The following is an 11,903-nucleotide window of genomic DNA, read 5'->3' on the forward strand; positions in this document are numbered from 1 at the left end:
GGAAAGTTTATTTTTTGACACAAAAGGTACTGGGTGCCTGAAACATGCAAAAGCAGATATGATAGTTATGTTTATCTGGACAGACACATTAACATACAGGGAAAGGATGCTGATAGATTATGTGCAGTAAGATGTAGTTAGTTTAATTTGGCATCATGATTGGTACAGACAGAGGGGCTTGTTTCTGTGCTGTACGTACTGTGTTCTATGTTCCTTTACCAGACTCATTTCCAATATGACGTATGGTAAAGCATGTTTCCTGGTTGGACTAATGACATATTATTTCAAGAAACCCTCCTGGATGCACCAAACAAATTCTGCTCAGTCTAACTTCCAGTCAGTATTGGGGAAGTTACCGCTAGAACAAACCTGTTGCTCTCACCTCTTTCCACAATCTGCGTGTACATCTGTTCCTCTGTCATCTGTGGGGTTATTGGAAGACCTACAGTATGACTCCATCTTTCTTACTCCCGAGCTCTACCCAACACTGCTTCAGTGGACGAGCCCTCTGTGCTACTGTGATATACATCATGATAGGTATTGCAACTACTTTTACATCCCTATTACATTGGACATTGTTTCAAAAGCTGCAGTCTTTGACCATTCCCTGTTTGTACAGTTCAAATAAGCTAGCTAGTTTAAATATTTGCAAGATTTGTTTTTGTACTCCTGGATGTTCAGGTTGTGCATCTAGAAATGATCTACTTGCTTGGATTGGGCTCTGCCACTGGCAAGCTTGTTCACAGTTAGTGAAAGTTGCCACTGTCATGTCTTCAGCTATAAGCTTTGTAGCTCTAAGCTTGCCTGTGTAAACCAGATGTACAGTTTTGTTGTCTCAGTGCAACTGATAACCTTGGGGTTTTTAATGGAAAGACAGTATTTTTCATGACTCAGAATGTGAAGCAGTGTCGTTCAGCTAACCAAGTACTTTATGAGTACTGTATAGTCACCTCTGTATCATACATAACAGAAGATTTATACTCAATGCAGGCCTTTGTAAAGTATATTAGCTGTGTGGAGACTATGCTAATGAGTGGGATGGAATGAAGTAGGCTGTTGAAACCCCTTGTGGAGCAATTAACAATTACAACAAAAAGTCAAACCTGAAACAATGAAATTAAAACGCAAATACCTCAAAATGTGCTACACTATATCATTGTTTGAAAAGAAAATGTTAATTTTTTGATAATTTTCTGTTATTTGGCCTATCAGCATCTAATGAATTCTCTTTATTGTGTAATTGTGAAGGACTGATATGGTATGCATTTTGTCAAAATAAAATAGAGGCTTAACTCTTAAGTATCACTTGGTACCTCCATACTGTGTGAAAATTTATAAGATATCTATTGTTTAATGAAATATCTTCACCTGTTTGTGATATTTAGCAATCGGCTGATGTCAAACTCCAACCATAAGAAGAAAGTAACCATAAACAATTTCTCTTTGACTTGTTATTTTGGTGTAGACTTCGGGATTGCTTCCTAATGCGTTTTCCCTTCTAGTTGACCTGAATGATTTCTTTTGGTGCCTTTTAACCCATTGACCACCAGTAGGATAGAAAGTTACATCTTTGATTGCACAGTTCATTCAGACAGGCTAAGTTGATTTGACAACACAAATTAGATTGAAATGTAAGGATTGAATCCTACTTCTACTAATTGATTTTGAAACGGAATCATTACATCCTATCACCAAGCATACACATGTAGCACATTGGTATAGTATGTAGATGCTTGTACCTTGAAATTCTAATGACGTAGTCTAGAATTCATACAAGGAATTGAGGGTTCTCATTTTGTCTTTTTTGTATTTTCCTTCTTTCCCCAACTCCAGAGAATTAGAACAGGGCTGGTGTTTGTTGGAAATTGGATGATTGCATTGAGCTTTCTGTTATTGGGGCCAGCACCCATTTTTCACATTAAGAGGTAGGTATTTAATTTTATTGTCTCCATAGGTTTGTTTATTTGTAGCACTATTGGGAATTTGCTATGAGCAGTGAATCAGTGGCTTTCTACTCTCCAGTATCCATAAGATTGCCCATGTAACTTTTAACAAGTTTGTTAACAGAGACTTTCAGTCATCTACCATGTACACATAACACTGAAGGAGAACTATTAGTTTTGTAAGGACATAACACCCTATGAGCAAAATTTAAATTTTCCATGCAATGGAACCTTCTGAGCAACATACTTACTTTGCCACTGGTTTGAAAAAGATATAAATTCCAAATCTACGTTTTAAAATTTTTCATCAGTCCTTAGAGTGAGAAATAGCCCAGAATTATACCACATCTTTGATTTCAAGGATTGCATCAATGCAACCTTTGCAGGGACTTTTTTATTACAAAAGTCAGGATATCTATACAACACTTTGAATGTGGAGTCAATAAAGTATGGTCATTTTTACCTCATAATAAATCTTAAATGGATTTGGAGTAGGCGAGAGGAGGGGAGCTGGAAGCCAGGAGCAGATGGGCAGTGATTTGGCCACCATTGCCAGCCCACCAACTGGAGAGTGTCATGGTTAAGGGTCGAAACACTCGGTGAAGGTTGGGAACCACCTGATGACATCTGCTCCTGGCTGAAGGCTACAGTTACCTTATAAGGAAACTGGAGAATGCACCCTAACAGGTGTATGTAACAAGAACAAGACAAGTGCCAACGCCATGCCATTATAACTGCAGCAAAATCTGGACTGTTATGCAATATCTAGAATACGAGGGGTGATTGATAAGTCCATGGCCTAAGGTAGAAGGGGTCAATTTTAGAAAACCTAGCACATTTATTTTTCAACATAGTCCCCTCCTACATGTACACACTTAGTCCAGTGGTCGCGGAGCATACGGATCCCTTCTTTGTAGAAGAGGTCCACAGCAGGGGTGATTGAAGGAGATGAGTTATTAACTTCAAACTTTCAGCATTATCACTCAGAGTTGAACTGCATGTGCATGTAATGAGAGCGTCTTGGACCTCCAGGTGACCCACAGCAGGGGTGATTGATAAGCTTGTGGCCTAGGGTAGAAGGAGATGAGTTACACAACTCTTGTTACATGCACGTGCAGTTCAACTCTTTGAGTGAAAATGCAGAAAGTTTGAAGTTAATAACTCATCTCCTTCTACCTTAGGCCACGAACATATCAATCACCCCTGCTGTGGACCACTTTTGGAGGTCCAAGACACTGACTTCTACAAAGAAGGGATCCGTATGCTCCACAACTGCTGGACTAAGTGTGTAAATGTAGGAAAAATAAATGTGCTCGGTTTGCCAAAATTGACTCCTTCTACCTTAGGCCACGAACGTATCAATCACCCCTCGTATAATACTCAAAAAGATGGTTGAAGTTAGGTCAATCGTAACTTTCAGAATGAAATTGGATGATAACTTGAAAGGGGAGGAAATTGAAGAACAGTGGGGGGGAGTAAGGGAGTGGACTAATTGGGTGGCTCCTAATATAAATAAATAAATGCATTAGTATTAGTTTATATACAAGTTGGCTAACAAATACTTACCAAATGCTCGTGATAAATTGACTGCATATCTTGTGCACCTTTATACCCAGACGGTCAGGGAGACATAAAGTACTAGATTTCTCAAAATAATATCAACAACTTTATTGTCTCTCTATTTCTATACTGCAAGCTGAATATTTACTCTGGCACTCATATATATCAAGAAAATTAAGGGCGGTGTCAGATTGAGGGAAAAGAGACACAATATTGTGAATATTAGTGATAGGTCAGAGCGTTTGGAAATTTTAAGAAACCAACAAAATATTATTTTAAAAATGTAAAAGGATTAAAGATAGAACATGCAAGCATATTATTACCAAAAAAGAGAGACTAAGCATAGTGGTATAAAGGGATCTGAAGTCTAGATGCGAGAAGTTGGGACACAGGTACAGCAAGTATTTAGAGTACAGGAAGAATAAATAATATTAGACAGTAAGAGCTTCTCTCAATACCTCCAAAGGTAGAGCATAGCTGAAGCAGTTGTGGGTCTTTTAGGGAATGATTTTGGAAAATAGAGGAATGGCAGTGATCCCGAATGATTATTTGGGATTGGGATTGGTCTTCATGGTAGTAGACACAAAAAAAGCAACCTGACAGAGAAAGGTAATCTAGTACGGGAGGAACTCAAAGCAAATTGTATTATTTGAAAAAAAATACCAAGTAACAGGACTGAAGGCTTATATGTCCCAAGACTTTTCCTGAATCATTGCTCTCAAAGCAAGTGGCTAGAGGTAATAGATGCACTGGTTGTGTTGAGGACACACAGAGCTTGCAAAGGCATACAGATAGGTTAATAGAATGAGAAAGAAATTAGCAGAGTATAACTATAAAATGAAGAATGAAAAACATTATTAAAAGGGGAAGAGAGACTAAACATAGTTCTATAAAGGGATCTAAGTGCATGAAACAAAGGATTGGAATGCAGGTAATTAGGAAAACTAATGGAATGTTGGCATTATTGGGAGGGATTTGCAGACATCCCACCTTGCAAAAACTCATTTCAGGGAGGTAGCACCATCAATTTGCGGGAGACTCCAGGAACTTCCGGGAGAGGTGGGATATCTGCAATAGAGTAGCTCCTTAGCAGCTAGCCAGCTAGTTTAAGTGACATTAGCTATGCTAATGAATGAATAACACCGGTTAAACTTACCTCAACATGTCCTTTACAGTCTTAACCCACCATGGGCAATAGAAAAGTCACTGTTGCAAACAGTGCAGCGAGCAACACTGTCATTATTTTGACCCGTATTAGGCAGGGGTGCACTTTAGTGTAGTCTGGGGTGACGTACGTTTTATATTTTTTTTGGAACACTCTGCCATGGCGCTCTCTTGCTCCCACTCTCTCTCTCTCTCTTGTGGTCGCTCGCACGCTCTCTCGCTTGCTTTCTCTCTGGCTTGCGTTCTCTCACTTGCTCTCGCTCTCTCGCGCGTGCTCTCTCTTGCGGTCGCTCTCGCGCTCTCTCTTTCGCTCGCTCTCAAAAAAAATTGATTTCCATGATATTGTATATAATTTGCGGGCATCAGGGAGCCACTATTAATATGCGGGAGACTCCCGGAACTTCCGGGAGAGGTGGGATGTCTGGATGTGGAGTATAAACTTAGGGAGACATTAAAGCAGATTTACAGAGTGCTGATAAAGCCATACCTGGAGTACTGTGTAAGGTTCTAGACTCCGTACTTGAGGGATATACTGTACGTGCATTGGAAATGGTGCAGATAAATTTCACTAATTTGATTCCTTGGGTGAAGTGGTTGATGTATAAACCGAGATTGAACAGGTCGGCCCTTTTCTTTTTAGAATTTAAAGGAATAAGAAGTAATTTTATTGAAAAGTATGAGAAGATGAGAGGGATTAATGGGATGGATATTCAGGGAGTGTTTTCCTGGAGAGATTATCTAGAACTAGAAGGCAAATTTTAGAATAAGGGGTTTTCCACTTCCATTCAAAAACAAGTACTGGAAGAACTCTGCCAATAAAGTAGCATCTGTGAAAAGAGAAACCAGTTAATATTTTAGACCAGAGAAGCTTTGAAGCTTTCTCAGAACTGGGAAAGAGTGGAAGGTTATCTGTTTTATTTTCATTGGGATCTAACAGGAAAACGTTGTCTAGTGTGGGAGGAACCTCCCTCACTATATATATATATATACATACACACACACACAGAGATATAATATATAATATATTTAATGTATATATTCATATATATTAAGGGCAGAAATGAACAGAAATTTGATCTACAGGGGTGTTAGCTGGAATGGGGAGAGAAAGGGAAAGTGGTGTGAGGACAGGATGTAGTCAGCCATAATTAATTGAGTGGTGGGGGATGCTGCACGGACTGATCTCCTTTGATATGCTCGTGTTTCTTACATTCTGTGTGCTGATCAGAAGGTAGGAATTTGATATTTTGCAGCATTTTCAAGTTATTTTGGGTGGGAAGTATGACAACAAATTTAATTTAAAAATCTCACTGATTTATTTTATTTCCTTTCTTTGCAGCCAGCTGTGGTTGTTTATTTTAATGCTGGTGGTAACTGGGTTTTCACTTAGTTTGTGTGGCATTCCCCTTTTTCCAGAAGTCATTACCTGTGCTTAGTAAGTACCAATATTTTTTAATCTTTGCTAAGGAAAGATGTAGTATATTTTTTCCTTGTTTGTGAAGGGATCAGCACAAAGCCCCGTGCACTTTTAAAGAATCGATTATACCCATTATTAAAATTGTTTGATATAATTTTACTGAAAGCAGAGGTAGCAAAATATAATTGTTCCATATCGGGATTGTTTTAATCTTTCCTGAGGCTGTATTGAAAGTTAGAAATATCCAGATGTTCAGATTATGATTTTTGTGAGTTGTTTCAGTTTATGGCCCTAAAGTAGCATATCTTGTTTGATCAAATGGTTTACCTCTTTGATGCATGAGACTGCACCATCTCCAGAATTCTGTGTGTAATTTTCTATAAAGAAAATTTCTTATCTTTTAAAGTTGTCTGTTAGTTTATGATAGCCATGCTGCAATAACTCCATAAGTTTAATGCCTGCATTAATGGTTTCAGCTTTGCACTGATGCAGGCTGTCATTTGACCTCCAGGAACACAACTAATTCCTAAACCAAGTTGATTTCCCTGAAGTTCTGACTTCAATTATTTCCATGCAAATTCAATATCAAGTAGATAAATCGCTCCACAGAGGTTCTGTACATTTCTGAATTGGCTAATAAATATATCTATATACATGAATTAATTTTAATATAGACCTACTATTTATGAATAACCAAAATGTTGTTGGGATGTTCAGTGTTATGATCTCTATTTTTGATCTTCATTTATTTTTAAAGTGAAGGTAGGGCTTTTTTACTTGGCTGTGTGATAATTTTAACTGAATAATTTAGAAGGCTACACAATGTCTGATCACTAGAGGGTGCATACAATGCATAGGACATAGGTAGGAAACTATTCTAAGGCATTAGAAAGAGATTTCAATGTAATAATTGACGCTGGTGATTTTCTTTTGTTCAGTGAAAATGGATTTGAAGAAGGACTAGGCACTTTAGGTTTAGTGTCTGGATTATTTGGAGCATTTTGGTGTCTTGGGTATGTACTTATCTACTTAGAAACCCTTGAATGAGTAGTTCCTCAGTTAACCAAGTGTATTGTGGAGTTTCAATGCTTTTCTATTTAAATTTCCATTCTAAACTCTCAACTCAACATGACTGAACTTTGTGCAGCTGTCTGCAAATCATATAAATGATACTTTATGCTCCAAGTATTGTCATTGTATGATCCAACAGCATAGAAACACAAACATACAAAATTGACAGCAGCACATTTAAGAAGCAGGTATTAATGAGTAACATATCTTGAATTTAATATTTTTATTTTATTAAAACTGGTGCAAATTTACATGCTGATGTAGATATCTGACACCCATACGAAAAAGCACAGTCTCAGATATAAAACCGGGCTGTATGGACAGCAGAGATAGTTTCCATGTATAGACAGTCAGATCATGGGGAAAAAATCTAACATGATTTGGACACTAGTAGATTCACTTCTAGGCATTTGAAATCTCACGAAGAGTCTAAGTTATGTAATTCCTGATAGGCTGATTTACTTCCTGTACTAGAAATCAGTGAAACTAGGGATATGAAAAATAATGTCTTGAATGTGGCAGTGTTGTGTGATAATCCATAAGTACATTTTGACCTATGTCTGCTAGGTGTTTTTAAAAAAAAAAATAGTGTTGGAGAAGATCTTGCCAGTTTACTTCTAAAAGAGTACTTCATTCTAAAATAGAATAATGGTGCCATATCAATTTGCTAACGAGCAGAATTGTGTGCTGTGACAGATGTACTTGCTGCAGATTTATTTTGCACCCATCTTTATTTATTCATTCATGGGAATTTCTCATTGTTGGCATGACCGACATCTAATGACCATCCCTAATTTCCTGGCTTGTGATGGCAAGTAGGAGTCAGCAATGAGTGCATTGAAGATCCTGCATTCAAGACATACCGACTCTATATATTTTGATGCTTTGGGTTTCTTCAACTCATGGATTAATAATAATAATGTACAGCTTCCTACTACTTTTGTAACCCTGGATCCAAATGTAAAGAAGCAAGGATTTTAAGGGTCAATACAGGTATTAACTTTGATGAATTAAATTGATTGTATCATCCACTAGTTGATAAATTGTTCCTATCACTTTGCAGATTTCAATAATGCTGGTGGTAACCTTGGTTATCAGCATCGAATGGTAAGGCGGTAATAGTTCTCCTACCTTACACTCTGGCTTCCTACCAGGAAGAAGACCTTTTGACACCAATATAGCTAATGGTGTGAACCAGGGCCAGTTATGAGAGTGAAGAGTTGCAAAGCTTACCTTGGCATGTTTTACTATTTCAGATGGTAACTAACATTGTCTTTTAAACCAGATCATTTGTAGGACCAACACTGGGCGGATACTTGTATGACAGATTAGATTTTGAGTGGGCTGCAGCTGTGCAAGGAGGTTTTCCATTTCTCTTTGTAAGTAAGCATGTTTTGAATATGTACAGAGAAATCAGTGTAGTGTTAATTATACACTACTATTTCTTAAAAAAAAAATAAAATTAGGTATCAAATTCCTCTCAGCATGATGGTCTCCCTCTCTCTTTTAGGGTACATTATTGGGTGTGTACTTAATAGTGGAAAAGGTGCGCAAAAGGTTTGTAGTATATTTTAATATTCATGTATATAAAGCATTCGCACAATATGCAGATAAGAAACATAAGGTTTTAAAGAATAGTCTTTAATATTGTGAGTCTTCCTTTCCATTTTACTGGGTGGGGCATTAACTGCCCATAAACTCTGAAGAGTGTGCCCATAAACTTTGTTTATACACAAGTGGAGGTTGGCTGAAGGTGCAGTTGAAATGTTGGAAGAGAATATGTACTTTATAGCAGATAGTTTTGGGTAGCAGTCAGAAGAGAGAGTAGTGGCTGATGTAAAAAAAAAATGATTTCCATTTCCATGTTCATGGTACAAATTACATGACTGAAGGTAGCTGTTTGTTGAAATTGAGGCTGACAGTTGTTGCATTGTTGATTCTGTACATAATCCCAGTGAATAAATTTTCTGTTTTCTGTGAGAATCCAGAAAATTTCTTGCCAGTAAGTCTGGGTGTTCACCTGCAGATGGTAAACAGCTCAGGATGGGAATTTCCCCAAACAAGGGAAGAGACTTCTACAGATACAGGTGTGATGTTTTCCCTCACAGATGCTTTGGTTGATTCTCACACTGCTAAGGTGTTGCTTTTGGCATGTGTATGGAAGTCAGTTTTAAATATTTGTAGCTTTTGCAAGAGCTCCTGCATTTAAGGTTTGGGGCATAGTTGATTTGGTTTTCATCAACCACAACAATTTTCATTAGTGACTCCAGCCAGTTGGACGTTTCATTCACTTTTCCATTGACCGCAATATGGCTGTAGTTTTAAAAAGCACTCCAGCTGTTTCGTCAGTATTAATGGTCAAAATAATGACTAATCTACCTAAGACCTGGCATATCTTGACCTGTAGTTGGAAACACCTCCACCTTCAAATCAGGCATCTTCTTGGAAATTTATCATCTGTATGTCTTCATTTCTGTGTCCATTTTCTGTAACTCCATACTATTCTACACATACCTTGATTAAATGCACTCCAGCCACATTTCTCTGTTCTTTAAGTTGGTTGTTCTTGTACTTCATTGATGCAAAAAAAAAATTGCTTTGTGGGTGCTCAGCAGATCCTTAAAACCAAAATGGGTCACAGAAATGTGTTTTTTTTGTTTTGAGTATTTGTTGCTCCACACATTGTTTGGGAAATAATTAACATTTGGATCAGAGAAATAATCTGCCTGTAATTATGTTTTATGTTTTAACAATAAAATGTTTGCTTTAATTGGTTCTTTGTGATACGGTCTTTCTCCTACCCCTCTTAAGTGAAATGTCTTTGAAGGAAATGTGATTTAGATTTTTGTTTTTATGAAGGTCACATTCTGGGAGCAACACAGCAGAAGAAACAGAACAACTATTATCAGATTGAATGTGGAAGCTTTGAATATTTACATGCACTACAGTCTTTCTGGAGATCATTTTTTAATTATTAGGATATCCACACACCTACATAGTGAGCAACTTCACAAGTGTTTGGACTATTTACATTGCTTGTTATTTCTTCTATTTGATAATTAAATTTAAATATTTTACATTGCTTCTACAAAGCTCTATGTGAAATACCATTTTATGATGTAGAAGTATGAAAATTGCATTCTCCCAGTGCAATTTGAAGTCCTTCACACCACAATCAACCTGTCACAAATAAAGCTACACTAGGAATTCCATTCTGTTTGTTCACTTCCTACCTTCAAATACGTGTAACCCTTTTTCATAAACTTGAAATGTGGCAGTGTGTTTTCTGAAAGAAGACGGAAGTAGGTTTTTTATTTCCTTTAGATCTCCTTTATCAGGATACTGTGAAAACAATTGAAGTACTGAGAAAAAGCTGGTAATAAAAGTTTATTTTGACATTTGTAAAATAAATTCATCATTTTACTCTACTGGAATAGTTTTGAGAATCTTCAGTAACAACCAGATTGATTAGTTGGGATCTTTTTTACAATCTTGGGTTAAAAAAATTGAACATATTGAAATTATTTTATAAATACATAATACATAAAAACAAAATTCTGGAAGCTTGCAGCAGGCAATGGTCACCTGATAGCAAACTTAGTTACACCCCCGAACTTGGGAGCTGGTTACTGGGTGAGATACGAAGGGTATGTGTGCGTGGCACCTGTGAATGAGTGTGCACATACCAGATTGTGACTTCATCTGAGGTATTAATACTCGTGTAGCAGGGACTGTCTACCAGTTGTCTTGGTCAATGATGGATCAAGACCTTGCTTCAAAAAGGCAACAATTATACCAGTGCCTAAGAAGAATAATGTGAGCTGCCTTAATGACTGTTGCCTGGTAGCACTCACACCTACCGTGATGAAATGCATTGAGAGTTTTGTCAATGCTAGACTGAACTCCTGCCTTAGCAAGGATCTGTGGTGCTTCTCCCCACTTTGCTTTCTTCCATGGCCTTCTGTCTCTTTCACCAATCAATTTCCCAGCTCTTTACTTCATCCTTCCCCCTCCAGACTTCATCTATCACTTTGTGTTTCTCACTCTTCTTCCTCCACCTTTTAAATCTACTACTCAGCTTTTTTTCCTCCAGTCCTGCCAACAGGTTTCTGCCCGAAACAGGGACTGTACTTTTTTTCTATAGATGCTGCCTGGTCTGCTGAGTGTGTGTGTTTGTCATGAAGAACTTGTTTGGCTTCTTAGTAGAATTAATAATCACTTTGTGACCTTAATCATAGTCATAGCTATACTTTATTGATCCCGACGAAAATTGGTTTTTGTTACCGTTGCACCAATCCTCTCTCAAAAAGGATTCAATGTGCTAAACTGATTAACATGGCCATCCCCACCTTAGTACTTTCATATGAACCAAGGAGTACTTGCATTCTAACCGTGGAAAAATTATGGCAAAGGAAGAAAACTGATTGTCTGAGGTGACTGTAACACATGGGTGAGGAGAGGTGTCCTTCTGTCAATGTGTAACTGGTAAAGAAGGAACAGGGAATGATTGATTCCATTGAGGTCCTTCTCTTGACAAAACATCTGTAGCCTTGTCATAATGAGCACCCTATTTCATGAAGACTGTCTTGGCCAACACCCCAGTTTGGCTGGATTAAAACATTATCCAAACAAGGAACCCGTGCCATTCCAGGTGTTTATAACCACCGCACTGAACATCACCTAACCTCTATTATCTCCATCAACCTGGCTCAACCATATCACTATCAAAAGAAGAACTGCTGAAATAA

At 37.7% G+C, this 11,903-nt stretch overlaps 1 protein-coding gene across 6 annotated transcripts in view; it reads left to right on the forward strand.

The window, feature by feature from the left end:
• The window catches only part of LOC140192102 (MFS-type transporter SLC18B1-like), a 52,777-nt gene extending 42,250 nt beyond the window's left edge, over positions 1-10,527 (forward strand). For 5 of the 6 annotated variants that reach the window (XM_072249919.1, XM_072249915.1, XM_072249916.1 and 2 more), the window contains 6 exons: positions 1,834-1,925; positions 6,007-6,102; positions 7,023-7,097; positions 8,441-8,534; positions 8,666-8,712; positions 10,015-10,527. In XM_072249919.1, the coding sequence (XP_072106020.1) occupies positions 1,834-1,925; positions 6,007-6,102; positions 7,023-7,097; positions 8,441-8,534; positions 8,666-8,712; positions 10,015-10,069 (459 nt within the window). In that variant the 3' untranslated portion in view covers positions 10,070-10,527. Of the gene's footprint in view, positions 1-1,833; positions 1,926-6,006; positions 6,103-7,022; positions 7,098-8,440; positions 8,535-8,665; positions 8,713-10,014 lie in introns of those variants that run through there. The other variant, XM_072249920.1, reaches the window with a different exon arrangement.
• Positions 10,528-11,903: the final 1,376 nt, after the last annotated feature.

The sequence above is a fragment of the Mobula birostris genome, chromosome 2, assembly GCF_030028105.1.
Source record: "Mobula birostris isolate sMobBir1 chromosome 2, sMobBir1.hap1, whole genome shotgun sequence".
Lineage (NCBI taxonomy): Eukaryota > Metazoa > Chordata > Chondrichthyes > Myliobatiformes > Myliobatidae > Mobula > Mobula birostris.